Source organism: Drosophila busckii, chromosome 3L, assembly GCF_011750605.1.
Source record: "Drosophila busckii strain San Diego stock center, stock number 13000-0081.31 chromosome 3L, ASM1175060v1, whole genome shotgun sequence".
Lineage (NCBI taxonomy): Eukaryota > Metazoa > Arthropoda > Insecta > Diptera > Drosophilidae > Drosophila > Drosophila busckii.
The window spans coordinates 719408-733715 of NC_046606.1; the positions used below are offsets into that span (position 1 = coordinate 719408).

Below are 14308 nucleotides of genomic sequence, written 5' to 3' on the forward strand. Positions count from 1 at the left end.
GTTGTGAGCAGCAACACCTCACCCAAGCGCATGAAATCCCCTTTGCACCGCAGGTATTTGTACAATACAGGGAGACAATCGTGGTACATTGATGATGCTCTAATTAATCGCTTAAAGGAAGAGCTACGTATGGAAGAAATAAATTTACAGCGTGAGAAACCTAAAATAGCAGCTCTGGAAGAAGCAAATAATAATTTGAAGAATGAAATAACAAACCTAAAAGCTCAAATTGCAACTAATGATCCAACTAAGTTGCAAACATGTTCCGAACAACTCAGTATAGAGACAAAGAAAAATCTAGAATTGCAAAACAAATTAGAGAAGATACCATCTGAAATAATGAAAGTACTAGGTAAAATTGATGAATTGAAAAATCAGAATGTCAAGGCTTCTAGTTGTCTAGTATATATATACAATCCTGGTAAACATATGATTTATGTGCCTGGTCACATGCCATATAATGTGCTTTGCTTTGATGGCAAACATGAGGGTAGAGGCTGGCTAATGATTCAGCGACGAGCATTTGGCAACGAGGATTTTCAGAGGGATTGGAACACTTATCGTGACGGCTTTGGATCCTTCGATGGCGATTTCTTTTTAGGTTTGCACAAGATCCACCACATTACACACGCACATCGACAACAATTGTTCATTTACATGGAAACCTTTGATGACAAATGGTTTGCAGCTAGCTATGACAATTTTCGAGTGGGAAGCGAGGAGAGTCAATTTCTATTGGAATCGCTGGGTGCATTCAGGGGGTTTAACAAATTGGAGGATAAATGCAGAATCAATGAACATATGAAATTTACAACTCGCGATCGGGATAATGACATATGGCCGAAGGGTAACTGTGCGATCCAGAGGCGGAGTGGAGGTTGGTGGTACAATGCCTGTTCCTTATGGTATGTTTTTAAAAGCTTGCAATATTAAAAAAACAAAATTAAAATTTCCTTATCTACAGCAATCTAAATGGAGTTTACTTTAAAGTTGAAGCAAATAGTGAGCGCGGTGTAACTTGGACTGGGTCGGAGGTACTTAAAAAGGTTCATATGCTTATTCGTCCTTTAATCTGAAGAAGAGAGAACGTTTTAAATCACAATAGCCTCTTTTCCCAATTAAGTAATGTGTAATTTGAAATTTGAAATAAAGTAAATAATGAGCATTCAAAAATAAACTCCAACACATTCTTTACTTTCATTTGCTGTTTCAATAAAAAGAAAACAACCGAATTAACTTAGCTTATATATTTTAGTTTCAATGAATTCAATTGCCTAACATTTTTTAGAGATATCTGCCAGACAAACTGGTCTTCAACTAAAAGTTTAAGCTAAGTTCAAGCCAATTGGTGTGGCAAGTTTGCTTCATATTCAAGCAACTCTAGCAGCTTTGCCACATTGACATGTAGAGCTAAGCAACGCTGCTGCTGCTGCCGCTGCTGTGGCTGTTGCACTTACGCAGCTGTGCAGATTGCCAAGTGCGTTGACAATGGACGCTGTAACTCAAACTGGTGCTGGGAGTGCGGCATGCTCCACTGTGGGCCTGACAGTTTTTCTTTAGTTTTATGCGCGGCTGAGAGTTGTGTGTGTGTGTGGCAGTCACTTTAAGAGTTTTGCATCTGCATAGTTGGCTGGGCAATGTTTGCGGCACGTGCCACACGTAAAACTTACAAAAATGCGCCAACCAACGCCAACAGCTGCCACCAGCTGGGACCGGCTGCTGCTACCAACTGCAACTGTTGCTATCGATACCAGTTGCCACATTAAATATGCTAAAGCCGCAACTACGGCATTACCCATTCGAAATGTCGCAACGAAATAAGAATCCCAACAACAACGATCGTCATTTAAATTTCCATTTTTGTGCTCTTATTTCATAAAGAAATGGCGCGAATTTTATTAAAATTATATTAATATTTGATTTTAGTTAAAAATCAAATTTAAATTTAAATAAGTTTTAGGTATTTTCAATCTCAAAATTGGAAGCTACGAGTTGCAATTGCAGCAAACTAAACTAACCCCGTGCTCAGGTTGATTAAATCAGCTGCAAATTTTTAAATATTTATAGAGTAATTATACGTCTGGCACATTGTTTGTGCCACATACTCTGCGAGTTACTTTTACACCGTGTGTTTGGCACTTTACATTTTACCAAAAGCCTTTGCCACACTTTCGTTGTCTCTGGACTCGCGACTCTCTTACTCTCTGTCGCTAAGCGAAGTGACTGGAGCTGTGTGTGTGTGTGTGTGTGTGGCGCAGGTTGCACAGTAATTTACCAACTATATCCGCCTCTGCCAGGTTGCTGCTGCCCCCACTTCGGATGCGGAAGCGTGCCATAAAAGTGGCATATTTGCCGCATCCTGTTGACAATAACTGGAAGCGCACGCCCACCCGCTTGCCTGGCCGCAAATTTTTGGTTAACTTTAAGTCATTGCCATTGTTCTTTAACTAGAATTCTTATTGCTGCTGCATAAATCGTTAAAGAAGAAAAACTCCAATAATTGACACATAAATAATTTTAAATAACTCACAAGGCAGGCACTGAGCTTTACTCTCTCGCTCGCCCGCCCACACAATCTTATTAAAAATGTCCCCAGATAATATAGCTGAAGCGTATAGTTGGCTGGTTTGTACAACTTTTAACTGGCACCGCTGGGATAAATCATAAAAGGGATATTTTTGTGGCTGCCGCACACTTTTGGGGCAGCAGCAACAACAAAAAGAAATCGTAGATTGCTGCTCCTTGGGCCATTACTTGCTGGCAGCCACATAATTTTTATATGCTTTGGCTTTTTAATGTTAACCGATTGGCCGCTGCTTTTGTCATTGCGCCTTACGCATATAAAAAGCATCGATAAACTTATTTTTTGGGTTAAGCTTAAATAGTTTACACCTCAGTTTACAGCTCAACAACTAAAATAAAGTAATGTAGAACATACTGATTGTGAGAGAATGTGCGAGTTATAAAAAATAGTAGCAAGTTGTGTAAGCAAATTAATAAAAGCAGCTCAACAATAAACTGAAATCGTCTTAAGATATTAAATTACATAGTTTATAAAATGAAAACAATTATTACAAAAAAGCAAAACAAGCAACAAATTTGAATAAATGAAAACAATAAAGTCAAAGTTACAATTGATACAAGTTGCTTGCATTTTAATTGCTGCTATTAAAAGTTAGTTAGCCTAGATAGAATTTGAATGTATGCAACATGCGCTAAGTTGCAACGACAGCTTGCTACAAATGCAAGCATGTTGCATATGCAGTAGGCGCAAGGATCGAACACACACACACACACACACAAGTGACGACGTCTCAAGAGTTTGATTGAAGATTTGCATTTACAAAAGGCGCCAAGACAAACTAGCTCTTGACTCCTTGGCTGTGGAGTGGGGTAAGGGGGTAAGGGGGTAAGAAGAAAAGTTGTTCGCCAGTGACAGCTGTCAAATAGATGTAGCACGCGAGAGCCGAAGACAATTTTGTGGCATTTTGAATTGTAAATTCCTTTGGCGCAGCACAACAAAAAATAAGCAAAGCAAGAAAGAAAGAGAATTGTTCGTTAGATGAATGGCAGAATGGATGGCTGAATGGCTGAATGGATGGATGGATGAATGTCTGTCAAGTGCGGCATAAACTACTTTTGCGTCAACACATATGGTGGCACATCCAAACTGTTTGGTGGCACCACCTGCGACAACATGTAACCAAAAAAACGCATACGCAGAATATGCCACACTCAAAATGCAAAATCTCAAAAATTGCTGTTGGGGGGCTGCAATGCAATTTACACTTGAATACAAACTAAGTGCCACCAACAACAACAAAGAAAACCAACTGGCAACCAAATGAAAACTGCAAAAATGCCAAAAACATCAACGCAAACTCTAGTTGCTAAAAATGCTAAAGAACTCTCTTGCTCTCGCTCTCGCTCTCTCTCTCTCTGCTCGTATTGCAATTGTGCATATTAATTGAAAATTTCTCACGCAAAATGCATCAGAATTGGTTCAATCTCTTTTCATATACATATATTCATATAGAGAGCGGGCGTGGCTAGGACAAATCGTTATTGCTTTGCCCAAAATGCTAATCTCAAAAAATTCCAATTGCTCGATTGATCGATTTATGCAAAAAGCGTTTTTTATTTTCAAAAAGTTCTGCTAAGGTCAGCGCCATTTGCATATGAGTTTTTGATATATTTGCCGCAATGTTGGTTTAGTCTAACTACTGCTATAAATGTTATAAATGTGAAATAAAATGTTTTTAATTTTAGTTTAAGCATTATAATTGAAATGCTTGGAGCTCTCTCTCTCTCTGAGCTATAAATTGAAGTTAAATTTAAAATGTAGCAAGCCAAAAGTACATATCATAATCAATTATATTGATTAGGTAATCTTAATAAAGTCTAGAGCAGTTGTCCTTATTACTATTAAAAATTGTAAATATTTAATATTAAATATTGCTTAAAATTTATCAAAACATTTTTCTATTTAAAGTGAAAGCTGTACGCAACAAAATTTTAAAATGAAAAATGTCAAAATTTAAAATTAGATGTATGCGCATTTTGTTGCCCGCTGGTGTACAAAATATTATAAAAAATAGGCAAGTGCTCAGCTCAAGTTTACAATTCACACACTAAAGTAAGTATACGACACGTTGTCTGCAGTTCGCTCTCATACAAAAACAAAACTTATACAATTTATAAAACTATGACGCTTAATGAAACGAGTTTATTTATATAATTTATTTATATAATTTATGGCATGCATAGCAAACATTTAACAGCAGTTAACTGTAGCTAATTTGAGCCCAAACCAAAACTGTTAACGCGACAGTCGCAACAGTCGCAAATTCAATAAACTGACGCTATTTTTAAGCAACAACGCGAACAGTTAAATGTGCAACACGCCCAGGCGGCAGTTGCTGCCACACAGCAATTGCTGTGTGTGTGCGTGTGTGTGTGTGGTTGTGTCGCTCTTTAATCATTTTAACAGCTGCCAATCATCATTAGCGCTTGACGCGTCTGCTACCAAAAGTGTTGTTGGCTGGCAAACGCGGTTAGAAGCGTTCGCGTTCGCGTTCGCTTTTTTTTTTGGTCAAAATTTCAAAGCTAAAACTATAAAACCGCCAATTAGCAACGCGTTGGCAATAAACTAAATAACGCCTCAATGCGGAAGTGGCAGCAACCTTTTGCCTGTAATTTTGCCATTTTTATTTGCCTCTTGTGCAACTGACTATAGTCTATAGCTTAGGCGCACAGCACTTTGTATGTGTGTGTGTTAACCGCGCGTTTTTAAGCCAATTTAGCAGACTAATCAGTATAAAACCACTTCAAAGCATCGCCCCTCAAACAACATCAGCAACATTTTCTTCTTTGTAATGTGCGCCAAAAATTTCAAATTCCAATGTGTCTGAGGCATTAAAAGCAACAACAAACAACAACAACAACAACAAGCAACATCACTGCTGCAGTCGTCAATATAAAGCTTGCCATGTTTAGTGGCAGATACACCAAGCATATATTTTGTGACTTTTACTCCTTTACTTTAGCTGCTGTCAGTTGATTACAACAACATTTTTGGCGGCAGCTTAAAGTTGCTTGCTTTATATTAAAACAAAATTTTACACCGAAAAAAAGATCAAGTATTTTTTTGTAGCCTTAAAATAGATCCAATTGGAATTTAATGAAGTTAAGCAAATTATCCATTGGGCTTTTTATCAACAATTTTTTACTGTTTTGTAAATTTATATACTTTTAATTGAAGTAATTGCAATGAATGAATGATTAAAAATATATTTAAAAATTAAAGCATAATAATTTCAAGTTTTCCAGCTTAAAATATTTTGTTTGCCAGCATAAATTGTAAACAATTTAATATATAATATTATATTTAAAAATATATATATATATATATATATATGAGATATTAATAATTAGAATGAGCTTTGCGCCTTTTTGTTTGCAAGTGTGTAAATGTTTTCTAAAATTCAAAGCTTGCTTTGCGCTCTTTCCTTTTGAAGGGTATTTGAATCCTTTGGCCGCATCAGAATTTGTAACACACTTGCAAAAAAGAATCGAATTACCCAAGTTTATTGCCAAGCTTGTGTGTTTAGTGCCGCCTGCTGGCAAACGTGATAAAATGTGTAATTTAATTTCGACAGCTGCTTTAAAAAAACAAAAGCAAAATCGCAAGATTTTTACAGCCAGCCAGACATGTTGAGATTTTCACGCTGCATATAAAACAACAACAAAAGGCAACTTTAAAGTTAGCAATAAGCAAAATAGACAAGCGGAAAGCAAAAAAAATTGCAGCATTGACAACATGTTAGTTCGACTTTAGCCAAGAAAGTTAACCCTCCCCCATATGTCAATTTGGTGTTAAAACTCGTTCAGTGGAACACTTACAACACTAGTGGAAAAAATCTCAATTTGATTTTTGTGCCGCCGAAGAAAAAGTTGAGCGAAAGTTTTTCAACAACTTTTGCTTCTTGGCCACGGTCAGTTATTGAAGTTTTCTAATCTGTTTCGGACTAAGGTTTCACATTTTTAAACGCTCTGCACTCTGCTTTTGCGTATTGTGCCGAGACAAGTGTTTATTTTCCCACTGCCAAATGGTTTAGGGTTTGTTTATTTCTTTGAATTTGTGGGCCAAGTCAATAAAACTGTTTGACAACTCACTGCTGACTGCTGAAAGTTGAAGCTGGGGGCGGCCTTTGGGGCACATTAAATTTACAATTTATGGCTGACAATCGAAGCCAAGTTGTGTATATGTATTTATGGCCTATATATTGCGAAAAGTCTAAACTTAAATCGAAAATTTTGCTAACAATAAATATATACAAATTTCAGGCACTGTAATCATTAAAAGTTTTATAAAAGAAATTAAAGTATATATTAGCTCAATTTGTACATAACGTACTAACTAATGCGAGAATCTGAGCTGCCCTGACATAAAAATAACGCCACATTAATATAGAATAAATGTTATTGACCTAACAGGCAAACAGCAATGATTTGAACTTTAAACTTTAAGCAACTCAAGCGTTTATAGTTGTGTTCTAAAATTAAAACTTAATTACTTCATATCTAAACATAAGCTTATCACATTATTAATACATAAATAAATGTATTTTATTTTCTTTTAGACTTCAAAAAATGTTCAACACGCTAATTAAAGAGAAAAACTCAAACCGCTGCGCTGAGCGCTCAAGAGAGAAATGCGTGAAGCACAGTTAGTTGCGCCAACTGCGCAGCTGACGTCGCGCTGCGTAAAACGTGGGCGAAGAACACATAACGGTGAACAGCGTAAGCGAAGCTAAACTCACAACACATTTGTATTGAATTTGCCTGCGTTTAGAATTTTTCATTTGGGTCCATTTAAATTAAATCGCATTTAAAGATTTACAAAGATTTTTTTTCGTTTATTATATATTAAATCGTATTTAAGCTAATAATAAAATTTTCAATGATTTTCTATGTGTAAATAAATAACAATTCGTAAAGTAAATGGCAAAGTCATGTATTGCAAATTTTTAAAACGATTCTTAACCGAAAAAAATGCAAATCATTAAAGTTATTTTCACAACATAATTATGACCACACACACGCAGACAAAAGGAAAATGCCACAGAGCGTCAAATGTTGTAAAGAAAAAAAAAACACACACACAGCAAGCAATTAACTGCATACAGTTGCAGATACACACGGCGTATGCGTAATTTATCATATTTTTACACGCATGCATTTTGGGCTGCTGTGCATTTTACATTTTCTACTTAAAATTCGATTTATAACAATTTGCGGTAAATAAACTCGCTTTTTATTATAAATTGCTGCGTGAGAGTTAAGAGAGGTAAACTATAGTTGAACAAAAATAAAAATGCAATGCGTGTGTGTAACTTAACTTTTAATATTTTAACAATCATGGGCGATTAAAGTGCATTGCACTTTTGTTGGTTGCCTATTTAAGATTCATTATGAGCGCACGCTTCATATAATTAATGCATAATTTATGCATACAAAGCGATTGTAAAAATACAACAACAACAGCAACAGCAACAGTTAAAGGAAATAAATTAAAAAAACAAAGAGCAGCACATTTTCTTATGGCTTGTAAATACTCGTAATACTTTACATGAACACATATCACCCATAGGCGCTTTTAATACGATAATGACAATATTTTACAAAGGGCAACAGCAGCCAACAGCAGCGACGCGTAGATTAACAAAAAAGTTTACAATAAATGCTTTAAAGCAATAACTGCAGCAATAACATGTCAATTGCAGTCCGATCTATAGCTAAATATATATATTTAAAAGTTAACATGCCCATTTATCTTCATAAGCAATCATTACCATTTGATTGCTACCGAGCATCACAATTATTTAAATATTTATAAACCGCAAACTATGCGCTGCAGTCAGCGCATATAAAACTTAAGCTGCGAGTCAACCCCAGCGATTTCTTGAAAAAACAAAATACACACAATAACCAACTACGAAATACACTTTGCTTACATTTATGCATTAGAGCTCAAACGTTGCTACTTTAAACTCTAGTAAGCAACAAATGGAATAACCCAAGTGCGCAATACACTTTGGTGAAAGGTTTCAAATTCACATTCAATACACACAATAACCAACTACGAAATACACTTTGCTTACATTTATGCATTAGAGCTCAAACGTTGCTACTTTAAACTCTAGTAAGCAACAAATGGAATAACCCAACTGTGCAATACACTTTGGTGAAAGGTTTCAAAGCTGGCAACTATAGTCTAATACACTTAGCAGCAATAAATGTAATACAAACAACTACGCAATACTCTTGTACTGCTTGAAAAACTCAGAATCGGAAATATAACTTGAGCAAAATGCAAATATGCCTATTACCAACTATGAAATACACTTGGCTAAGCATTATGCATTAATTTTAATGTCGCTAAGTTCAAGCATTGAATCTGTAGATATATAGCAAGCAAAAAGTGGACTACACCCAACTACGAACTACACTTGGAATGCTTTTAAGCATATATAGTACACCCAACTTCGAAATACACTTTCATTGTGTAAAATGGCATTAAATTAAATAACAGACTATGATATACAGCACAAGACTATTATCAACTCTTGCCAGCCTAAGTTACCCCACTTCAAGCAACAAAGTGTATAGCGAAAAGCACTGCCAATGTAATAACTACGTTTTGGTTTCGACTTTTTTGCTGTGGCAGACCAGCAAATGGAAAACCATTTAGCCAATTTAAATGTTGTTCGAACAACCCTCAGAAGAAAAGCAGTAACATTGTAATAGACAAACCAAAAAATCAACAAGAAAACTTGCCAAAGCGTAAAAAGAAAAGAACAGAAAAACGACTACAAGCAACTAAACTTGCAGCACATGCCACATGAGTAGCAAATCGCATGCAACAGCACGAGGCAAGGACATAAGGACACACAGACTCAATGCTGCTGCTGCAAAGATACGGGAGTACTCATCGTTTGTAAGCAGGCAAGTCCATCAATGCACCCACACCAGAACACACACAAACACACACACACACACATATCTACACTTCACTTAATTAGATTGCGCTTCGGGTGCATGTTTACTCTAACAACAAGAAAATGCTAAAGAAAGCAACTGCAGCACGCAAAAAGAATGAAGAAGAAGAAGAACAACTACACACAAATGAGAGAACAAGAGAATTGCACGACACTTGTGTATTAAAGCAGACAAAAGAAAAGTCAAGAACGAAACGAAGAAACTAATCAAATGCATTTTAGCAAGCGAAAGTGAAGACACAACGAGCTTTGTGCCACATTTTCGAGCTCCCAATTGACTTCCCCAGCAATGGCTTTAATAACACTGTAATAACAGTGGCAAAATTATTTCCCTTAAGTCAACGCAAGCGACGCTGCTGCTTGTGGGAAAAGCCCTTTGCAAGCTTGAATGCTTAATTTGAATTTAATATGCTTGACAAAAGTCAAAAAAGTACAAAGATTCTTATACGTCCGTCTGTATGAGCAACGATATCTCAGCAACTATAAGAGCTAGAGCAAGCAAATTTGGCATAAAGCTTATACTATATATTTTCTATATTTTTGTAACGCTCACGCTTGTAAATCGTAAATACGACTGATTATGTTTAATAAAATTACACTTTATTATATTCTGCTCGTTTTCATTTGATCAACAACAGTTTAGGCTAATCTTAAGTCAAACGCAAAATCAAGTCGAAAATTCTTTTGTAGTTTATACGATTCCAACTAGAGAGCAACACAGTCCAGGCCAACATGTTGGCCGCTTGCTCTGGTATTCCCCGCGGGCAACTTGCCTTGATTATGACAGTTGGTTTACATGTGACAAGCGCTCTACAACAATAATCCAAGTTAAACCACTGCCTTGTGCTATGTTCTTGTTGTTGTTATTGTTGCAACTAGCTTGTTTGTTTGCCTTTTGGTCAATGTTATAATTTGCCACATGTCCTAGTGTCTACAACTTCTACAAGAACATTTCTTGTGGGAATATTGATGCACGAGCAGAAATCTAAGCTCTCGTATGTGTGTGTGTGTTTGCTTTGATTACTGTTTGTTTAAACTAACAATTTGGTTTGCCGATTTAAATGTGAATATACTAGGCAATGCCCCTCCCACCACCCAACCACTCTACTCTAGTATTTTACCAAAAAACCGCAGCCTTACACATGAGCGCGCCTTCTTGGCATGTTCTCGTGTAATTACTTGGGTTGAGCCATGGGCTCACCATGGACTGCCAGCATATAGTTGGCTGTTATATAGCGCTAACTGCCCCCGATTGTTGAGTGATAAGTGCTACTGCTGCGCTGCTGCAGGCGCTTGGCTGTTGCATTTGTCTATTTTGTGAGGTTTTAGTTGTGGTGCTTGAAACATGACTGCCACTCGCTAGCTAACTAACTCGCGTCCAGGCTCTGTCAGTGCCATATCCTAGAATTTTTGAAGCCTAGCGGATAGTTAACACTATATTTTTACTGAATTTGTTAAACATATTTGAAATTTAAAGCAAATAAAATGTCATAAGTACTATACAAAATAGACAAATATGATTCAGTTATTTTAAATATGCTCAAAAAATTATTTTATATTTTTATAAATTTTTACTAAATTTTGATGTCAGTAAATTGGCATAAAAGCTTTAGGCAACAATTTTTTTTATAGAAAAATATTCTTCTATACTTTATAAAAGTAAAAATAAATATTTTAAGCATAGCTAATTTTGATTATAACTTAAATTATATATACCTATTAATAATAAAAAATGTTGCTCACTTGAACTAATGCTCATTGATTCAAAAGCAATATATATAAGTCTATATAGTAAACTCTTTTGTAAGCCATATATGTTCGTCATGCTTAGCACTTTAACTTGCCATCAAAAAAATGTTTTCTTTTTTTCATTTGCTGGCCCAAATGTTGGCTGTAAATTGTTAATTAAATTTTTCTGTACTCATTCTGTAACGGACGTGTGGGAAAATGTGCGCCAAAAGCAAAAAAAAAAATAAAAATAAAAAACAACAAATGAAAACAGCAAACAAACAATGCCAACTATGGGGTTAAAGTTGAAACTACACATATGTCAGTGGCAAGTATTTAAAACTATATATATATTCTTTTTAGCAAAGCGTAGCTCAGTAATTAACAAGAACTTAGGGTTCCAAAGCGATAAGCTATTGCATTGAAAGTAAAGCGAGATTGGCTTGAGCATATTATCAGCTCAAAGTGAATGGCTAGCAAACAATCAAGCGCGTCGCATGATAAGCAACAACAACAACAAAAATAATCTTTAAAGACAGGCCCACACTAAAAACTGCGATTACAAATACTAAACGGAGAGAGAGAGAGCAGACAACTGAGCTGAGAGCAACAAAAACGTTTTTGATTGGTGGCCGCTCTTATGCTGGCACACACACACACATATATATACATATGCATATGTGTTGGTAGCTGAACTCGTATTTAATGCTACTTAAGTGCCGCTACTTGGCTGAGTCTGACTCATTTTTGTTTATTAATTGAAAAAATGCAACATGCAGCACTTCAAAGGCAACTTGGCAACACATGCAAGCCAACAACAACAATTAAAGCAGCTGCTACAACAACAAAAACAACAACAATAGCAGCCACAACATAAATGCTTAGCAACATTTAATCATTGAATGAAAATGAAAATTCTGCGGGCTGCAGTTTCCGCTTGATAAGCAAATTGTATTAAAAGCCAAGACAAGCTGAGTGGTTGTTGTCTTGGCTAAATTACACTGCGCGCATGAACAAATTTAATTTAATAGCAAAAATAAAACAATGAGTGTATAAGAATAAATTACGTATAATTAATGCTAACAAAAATATTTTTAAAGCAATTTTATATTTTTAAATTAATTCTAAGAGTATCTTTTTGATGCGGCTTAGCTAAAATAGCAAAGTTCATAGAATATTCTACGCATATTTACTTTTAAGCTTCGCACACGCATTTGAAATTTCCAAAATTAAAAGATTAAATACTGAGTGTAGGTGTTAAGCTTAATCAAAATACCAAGAAATGCCTGCCAAAGTTTATAGATTATTCAATACATTTGAAAATTTAAATAAAAAATCGTTTAAAGGCAACATGCTTAGCTGATTCTTAACAGCCCAGGTGTTAATATCAAAGTAATGCTAGTTTACATTTACATTATGTAAACCCCAAACCCTTCATCTAGATCTTTCGCTCTCTTTCTCGCTGAAATTGCTGCCCCATTTGCTTCGTTACGTATCGTCAAGCACATGGCCAATTTCCAATTGCGACGTTTGTTTCATTTCGTTGTGTGTTGTCTTGTCTGTCTTTAGGTTCTTAACGATATGCGACAATTTTTGACCCCAAGAGACCAAAATGCGAGTACGAAACAGAGAGACAGAGATAGAGATAGAGACACAGCAAAGTGGGGAGACCAGACAGCTGCAGAGCCGACATTACGCCACTAAATTTATTTGTATTGAGGTTGGGTCAAAATTTAAATATTTCCAACGCGCCAATACAACAAAAACAACGTCAACTGATTTTTCGCGTTTTGGGCACGCTGCTGTGTGTATTTTGCTTTGCTTGATTGCTCGATCGATCGATTCGAACGCTTCTTTGAGCGTACATCAATTTAATTCTATATATTTTTTTTCTTACTTGCATTCCCGTCTATTTGTCAAGAGAGAGCAAAACATAGTTGTTAGGAAATTATAGTCAACTTGGTCTTGTTGAGACCTCACCCCGCGCTGCCCTCTTCTTCCTGTTGACACAAACACATTCCCCATTTATAAAAAACAATTTTTTTATTGCCTGATTGAATTGAGTTGAGTTGGGTTGGGTTGGGTTGGGTCTGGCTTTCAATTAGGGTTTGTTGCTCTGGGCTTATCGAGTTTATAGAAACCGGCAACAGTTACGATCGTTATGCGTCGTCTTCGTTTTCGTCTCTGCTGCTGCTGCTGACCTGTGTCAATATTTATTGGCTTTATGTTTACAGCCAATGTGTGAGCGACTTTGGGTATTTGCATTGAATATTATGTGATTAATTTAACTGATAAGGCAGCGTAAAGGTTACGAAGTGTTAGCCTTGGTATTTCCTATGCTATGCTTATCAGCTATGAAACATGCTTCACTTTTTGTTGTTAAACTAATAGTTTTGCTCTAAATTAATTAAGCAGATTTTTGGCATTTCATAAATCTAAATTTCCATCATCGGCTCATGCTAACTGTTCTCAATTTATGTCTCGCATTGACATCACAAACAACAACAAAAAAAATTCCAGCAAACGTTTTTATGGCCGCTCAATTAAAAGCGTAAAGAGCACACAATAAAAACAGAAATCTTCTCGCAAAGACGAAATATTTAATCAGCAGCAGCCAACAGAACAGTAGAAAACAAATTCCGCTTGCATGACTCTCAATTTGGCTTGAAAACACAAAATGCAAAAGACCCCAAGCAACAGAAGATGGAGTAAAGCAGGCGGCAAGTAAAAGAGGCTGCAATGAAACGGAAACGGGAGTACGAGCGAGCGAGCGAGCGAGAGAGAGCGCGCGAGGCTGCTGAGAGGGTGGAGTGGCTTTTGCTTTTTGCCAGAAGCCGAGATCATGACAAAAATTTTTGTGCGGGCACGTTGTTGTTTAGTTTTCAGTTATTATTGCCCCCCCTAAGTGCCCAGGCCAGAATACATTAATTGACACTTGGCCGGAAATAGTTCATTAGGCATAAATTACATACAGACAAAAAGCGCGCTCTCTCGCTTGCTCTCTCTCTATCGCCTGTTGT

General features: G+C 36.3%; 1 protein-coding gene across 1 annotated transcript; it reads left to right on the top strand.

The window, feature by feature from the left end:
• Window positions 1-312: 312 nt before the first annotated feature.
• LOC108599438 (ficolin-1-A-like) lies at window positions 313-1111 on the top strand. The gene is made up of 2 exons (XM_017986263.2): window positions 313-905; window positions 965-1111. The coding sequence occupies exons 1-2, from the start codon at window positions 340-342 to the stop codon at window positions 1074-1076; spliced, it is 678 nt and encodes a 225-aa protein (XP_017841752.2). The 5' UTR covers window positions 313-339; the 3' UTR covers window positions 1077-1111.
• The last annotated feature ends 13197 nt before the right edge of the window (window positions 1112-14308 follow it).

Bases quoted from the DNA above. Each gene is read 5' to 3' on its own strand.
- LOC108599438 (XM_017986263.2), top strand. From the start codon at position 340: ATGAAAGTACTAGGTAAAATTGATGAATTGAAAAATCAGAATGTCAAG. The intron at 906-964 runs GTATGTTTTTAA...CCTTATCTACAG, and splicing joins TACAATGCCTGTTCCTTATG to CAATCTAAATGGAGTTTACT.